At 46.6% G+C, this 6,126-nt stretch overlaps 1 protein-coding gene across 1 annotated transcript; it reads left to right on the top strand.

The window, feature by feature from the left end:
- Positions 1–4,268: 4,268 nt before the first annotated feature.
- LOC125533959 (probable xyloglucan endotransglucosylase/hydrolase protein 25) lies at positions 4,269–5,560 on the top strand. Its single transcript, XM_048697278.1, has 3 exons — positions 4,269–4,603; positions 4,704–4,903; positions 5,025–5,560. Exons 1-3 carry the CDS (start codon positions 4,316–4,318, stop codon positions 5,446–5,448), a joined length of 912 nt encoding a protein of 303 aa, XP_048553235.1. The 5' UTR covers positions 4,269–4,315; the 3' UTR covers positions 5,449–5,560.
- The last annotated feature ends 566 nt before the right edge of the window (positions 5,561–6,126 follow it).

A 6,126-nucleotide genomic window follows, 5' to 3' on the forward strand; every position in this document is an offset into this window, starting at 1 on the left:
AATATCCAGTGATAGCAGTATTCAGGACCAGATGTATGACTATAGTATGCAATTGTCTGCTGCTGCTGTAGGGAAACAATCTAATGCGCCCACTTTGCAGTTGTTGATTGAGTTGCAAGGCATGGAACTTATCTTTCTTGTTGATTCAGGCAGTACGCATTCTTTCATTGGCAGCAGCTTGCAACACAAATTGACAAATGTTCAAACACATGAACCTGTGACAGTATCTGTAGCTGGAGGAGGTACATTGTGATGCGATTCTGTTTTAAAATCCTGCTCCTGGAGTTGTGGTCAGGTGGAATTTGCTACTAGTTTTCGATTACTTCCCCTAGCCAGTTATGATGGAATTATAGGCCTGGATTGGCTTGCTCAGCACAGTCCTTTGCAGGTTGATTGGGTTCAAAAGTGGATGTCCTTTTACTATCAAGGAGATACAGTTACATTGCAAGGGCTGTTACCTGAGGATGTAGCAGTTACAGTGTTTTCTGTCTCTCTGATTAGACCTGTGGAACAGAAAGTTGTTCAGCCAGAGTTGCAAGTTTTGCTGGATAAGCATGCTGTAGTGTTTGAAAATCCAACTACACTACCTCCTAGAAGACTTAAGGATCACACTATTCCATTGATTCCTGGAGCCAGACCAGTGTCCGTTAGGCCCTACAGGATTGCTCCACATCTGAAAGATGAGTTGGAAAAACAGATTAAAGAGCTGCTGGATTCAGGGATGATTAGGCATAGTAACAGTGTTTTTTCTTCTCCTGTGTTGTTAGTTAAAAAGAAAGAAGAAGGAACTTGGAGGATGGTAGTTGATTATAGACAACTCAATGCTATCACCGAAAAAGGGAAATATCCAGTGCCTGTAATAGATGAACTTTTGGATGAACTTGCAGGAGCCTGTTGGTTTTCTAAGCCGGACTTGAAAGCTGGATATTATCAGATCAGATTAGCACCAGGAGAGGAATATAAGACTGCATTTCAAACTCATAATGGACATTATGAATTTACTGTGATGGGCATGGGTCTGACAGGAGCACCTGGATCATTTCAAGGGCAAATGAATTTTGATCTGTCTCCAGTCTTGAGGAAGTTTGCCTTGGTTTTCTTTGATGATATTCTGGTATTCTGTAAGACATTGGAAGAACACTGGAAACATTTGGATGAGGTGCTATCTATTTTGCATAAGGAGCAGTGGAAGGTTAAGATGTCTAAATGTGACTTTGCTCAGCCCAAGATAGCATATCTAGGGCATGTTATTTCTGCAGAAGGGGTTTCCACTGACCCTGATAAGATAGTGGTTGTTCAGCAATGGCCTACTCCAAAAAATGTGAAGGAAGTGAGGGGTTTTCTTGGTTTGAGTGGTTATTATAGAAAATGCATTAAACATTATGGGATTATTGCAAGGCCTTTAACTGATTTGCTTAAGAACGGAGTTCCTTTTGTATGGACCAGTGTTACAGAGGAGGCTTTTGTCACACTTAAGCATGCTCTAGTGTCTGCTCCTGTATTGGCCTTACCAGATTTTAGTAAGCCCTTTATGATTGAGACTGATGCTTGTGAATATGGTATTGGTGCAGTGCTGATGCAACAGGGACACCCACTGGCATTTGTTAGTAAAACTTTGGGACCCAAGAATAGGGCCCTGTTAGTATATGAGAAAGAATATTTGGCTATTTTATTGGCAGTGGATAAGTGGAGGCCTTATTTGCAAGTTCAGCAGTTCACTATTAAAACTAATCAAAGAAGTTTGGCTCATTTGCAGGATCAAAGATTGCATACAATCTGGCAGCAGAAGTGTCTTACTAAACTTCTTGGATTGCATTATCAGATTCAGTACAAACAAGGTACAGCAAATAGTGCAGCCGATGCTCTGTCCAGGAGACCTCATGATGGTTCTCAGTTGTTTTCCATTTCCAGTAGCCAACCCACATGGTTAGTTGAAATTATTGACAGTTATAAACATGATGAACGAGCCCTGACAATTATGCAACAACTAGCTGTGCAACCAGCTTCTAAGCCACCCTACAGTTTGGTTAATGGTATTCTGAAATATAAGCAGAGTATTTGGGTTGGCCTGTTCCTGCATTACATCAGAAAATTTTCTATGCTTTTCATGATAGCCCTTTGGGGGGTCATTCAGGTTTTCCAGTGACATACAAAAGGATTCATGCTCCGTTCACTTGGTCTGGAATGAAGAAGTTCATCTTAACACAGGTGCAGTCTTGTGTGATATGTCAGAAAGCTAAACCTGAAAGAGTTCCTTATCCTGGCTTGTTATCTCCCTTGCCAGTTCCACATAAAGCCTGGGATACTGTGTCTATGGATTTTATTAATGGTCTTCCCCAGTCATCTCAGTACAACTGCATTTTAGTGGTGATTGACAAATTTTCTAAATATGGTCATTTTATTCCACTCAAACACCCTTTCAATGCTCAGGAGGTGGCTGAGGTGTTCTTGGATAATGTTTACAAGTTGCATGGTCTGCCTAGTGTGATCATATCTGATAGAGATCCACTTTTTACTAGTCAATTCTGGAAATTGTTAGTTGCAAAAACAGGGACTCAATTGAATATGAGTATAGCAAATCATCCTGAAACAGATGGGCAGACTGAGCGAGTAAATCAGCAAGTGGAGTGTTATTTGAGATGTTTTATCAGTGCTCAACCACACAAATGGAGTAAATGGTTGCCTTTGTGTGAATTCTGGTACAATTCCAATTGGCACTCTGCTTTGGGGAAATCTCCTTTTGAAATCTTGTATGGGTATACTCCCAGATATTTTGGCATCTCTGCAACTAATACAATTGCTCCATTGGAAATGCAAGATTGGTTGCAATCTCGCCAAGCAGTCACAGAAACAGCTCGACAACACTTGTTAAGGGCACAACAACGTATGAAAATCAGGCTGACAAGAAGAGAACTGAACGGGTTTTTGCAGTAGGGGATCGTGTCGTTCTCAAGCTGCAACCCTATGCTCAGTTGTCATTATATTCCAGGGCAAATCAAAAACTGGCCTTCAAGTATTGTGGTCCTTTTCCAATCCTGGAGCGCATTGGAGAGCGAGCTTATCGATTGGATCTTCCTAATAACAGCAGGCTACACCCTGTCTTTCATGTTTCTCAGCTCAAGAAGTTTTTACCTCGAGAGACGATTCCCAGTCACACATTGCCTACAGTCAGGGCAGCTATACAAGTCCCTCTCAGTATACTGCAGAAGCGAGTGCGATCTCAAGGTAAAAAGACTGTTGCCCAAGGGCTAGTTCACTGGTCTGAATCTTCTCCTGCAGATGCTACTTGGGAGGATTTGGAGCATTTGAAGCAGCAGTTTCCCCGTGCTCCGGCTTGGGGTCAAGCCGGCTCTCAAGGAGGGAGGAATGTCAGGACACCGGGTGGCGCTTCAGATGATCTGGCAACAGCGACAACAGGTGACGACACTATTCATCATCCGACAAGCAGAGAAGAAGCGGCAGAGTTCAAAACTTCTCGTGGGCCTGCGGTGCGGCCCACTCGGGTGAAGACGAAGCCCAAATGGCACGCCGGCCCGGAATGGCTGTAGTTTAAATACCCTTGTAACGTTCGGATGGATTGGCTTTGGACGGACGGCGGCTTCGGCCGATTGTAATAGTTGTAGTACAGAGGAAGGTTGGGAGGATAAACACGCCATCGAATTTTCCCCATTCCGCCATGAACCCTAGCTTCCACGCTTAGATCGATCGCGACTCTTACACAAACTTTGCTAAGTTTGACCAAATTTATATTAGAAATTATTAGCATCTATAATAAATATAATATGAAAATATATTTCAAGATGAATCTAATGATATTGGTGTTGTTATATGTGAATGTCTATAATTTTTTATATAAACTTGATTAAAGTTGGATGAAATTGACTTCGGACAAACCTAATATGCAGAGTAAAAAGGACCGGAGGGAGTACTACAGTATATTGAAGCCACAATGTGTGCCGCAGTTCACTCGTCGCCGCACACGTAACCGACACTTAAACCAGGTTGTCAACTTCTCGCATCTTTGCCCATCTTGCGTCGCCATTAAGCTGTGACTGAACTGTGAACCCTCCAACATTTTCAATGCCTAGGTCTTCACTGAACGAGCAGCCAGCCCGTGACTGAGCTTGTTTACATCCTCCAAGAATTTAAAGGCGTCGCCGAGCTCGATGCGATCGATCCGGCAGCATCGATCCTCATGTGGTTGACCCCGGTAATCCTGCGGCACCTTCTCAGTCGAGTCTGCACTGCATATATCCTTCACTTGACCGTGGCTGGCCCCGCACACTACAGTCACTCACTTCACTCGCCAGGAGCCATGGCCTTGGCTAGGGAGCGCCTCCTAGCCAGCCTATCGGCTCTTGCGCTGATGATCGCCGCCTGGGCCTCTCCGGTTGCCGGTGGTCGCCCGGCGGACCAGCTGCAGATACTGTGGGGGCAAACGAAGGTGCTCAGCGACGGCAACGGCGACCAGACCATCGCGCTGATGCTGGACCACGCCATGGGGTCGGCTTTCAAGTCCAAGACCTCCTACCTCTTTGCCCGGATCGACGTGGACATCAAGCTCATCCCCAGGAACTCCGCCGGCACCGTCACCACCATATATGTAAGTGAGATCATGCCATGTCCATCGTCTCGTCATCCATGCACGGCATGCACGAGTTCCTGGCAAAGTAATGGTACATATGCTGTGTGCTGTGGTGCAGATGATCTCGGAGAAGGACTGGAAGACCCACGACGAGATCGACCTCGAGTTCCTGGGCAACGCCACCGGCCAGCCCTACACCCTGCACACCAACATCTTCGCCAACGGCGAGGGCGGCAGGGAGGTGCAGTACCGCCTCTGGTTCGACCCCACCAAGGACTTCCACACCTACTCCATCGTCTGGAACACAGACGAGATCCTGTAAGCCTCGCCTTATTCTACACACCAGTACTCTGTTGGACATGTCTGAAACTCTGAATGCTTTCAAGTTTCCATGGCATTTACTGTATGTTGCTGAAGGCATTGTCGGGGTGGTCTGCAGGATCCTGGTGGACGGCGTGCCGATCCGGCAATTCAAGAACCACTGGGACGCCGGGGTGCCCTTCCCGGTGTACCAGCCGATGCGGCTGTTCGGGTGCCTGTGGGACGCAGACGACTGGGCCACGCAGGGCGGGCGCGTCAAGACCGACTGGTCGCAGGCGCCGTTCGTCGCCTACTTCCGGAACTACACCGCCTCCGGGTGCGCCCCGAGCGCCGGCGGCTCGTGGGCTTGCGGCCCGGACCCCTCCGGCTCCGGCGGCAGCAGCGGCTGGATGGACCGGGCACGGGGAGGAGGGCGGCTGGACGACGACGTGAAGCAGCAGCAGCAGCTGAGGGAGGTGCAGGGCAAGTACATGATCTACAACTACTGCACCGACGAAAAGAGGTTCCCCAATGGCTTCCCGAAGGAGTGTGGGCTCGCTTAGGCATTATTGTTACTACTAGGATGAGATCGATAGAAGTGATTGTGATGATGGAGCTGGGTGGGAGTTGTGCGTCTTGGCAATAACATTATTTCATTCTTCTTTTGGCTATTTATGAACGGCAATTCTTCTTTTCTTCCTGGAGAAAGAAAAACAAAAACAAAAGAAATAGCAACCGTTTCTGGTCATGTGTAATACGATGCAGAGATTTGTTAATTATATATACTGATTCCGTGAAGATTAAAGAGTGGACACGTACCAACGCATGGTCATGAGTGTAAGCACGGTAGCACAGAGCAGTTTTCCCATAGAAACAAGTAAACAAAATTCTACACCGATCGGGATTTGCATCCATGCGAGTAAAGACGCCGCTACCTAGCTAGCTAGTAGTACGATGCTTCCGAGTTCCGAGGCTAGTGTGATAATTTATCCAAGCGAAGGTTCTAAAGATGCCGCGATCTAGCTTAGCTAGCACGATTCTTCGGAGCTCAATGTGGTACTCCCTCCGGTCTCAAACGGTATCTAGCATTGAGATATGCCTAACTACATCCAGATAACTAATGTAGATTGAAGGGAGTAAAATTATTAGAGCAAAATCCAAGTGAAATCTTAGAGGGGCCCTCGCGTTCGTGCTGGGTGGTGGCTTCAGTACCTCGGCAATGGCTAAGAAGAACGGAGCAG

The sequence above is a fragment of the Triticum urartu genome, chromosome 2 (assembly GCF_003073215.2).
Source record: "Triticum urartu cultivar G1812 chromosome 2, Tu2.1, whole genome shotgun sequence".
Lineage (NCBI taxonomy): Eukaryota > Viridiplantae > Streptophyta > Magnoliopsida > Poales > Poaceae > Triticum > Triticum urartu.

Bases quoted from the DNA above. Each gene is read 5' to 3' on its own strand.
- LOC125533959 (XM_048697278.1), top strand. From the start codon at position 4,316: ATGGCCTTGGCTAGGGAGCGCCTCCTAGCCAGCCTATCGGCTCTTGCG. The intron at 4,604-4,703 runs GTAAGTGAGATC...GCTGTGGTGCAG, and splicing joins GCACCGTCACCACCATATAT to ATGATCTCGGAGAAGGACTG. The intron at 4,904-5,024 runs GTAAGCCTCGCC...GGTGGTCTGCAG, and splicing joins TGGAACACAGACGAGATCCT to GATCCTGGTGGACGGCGTGC.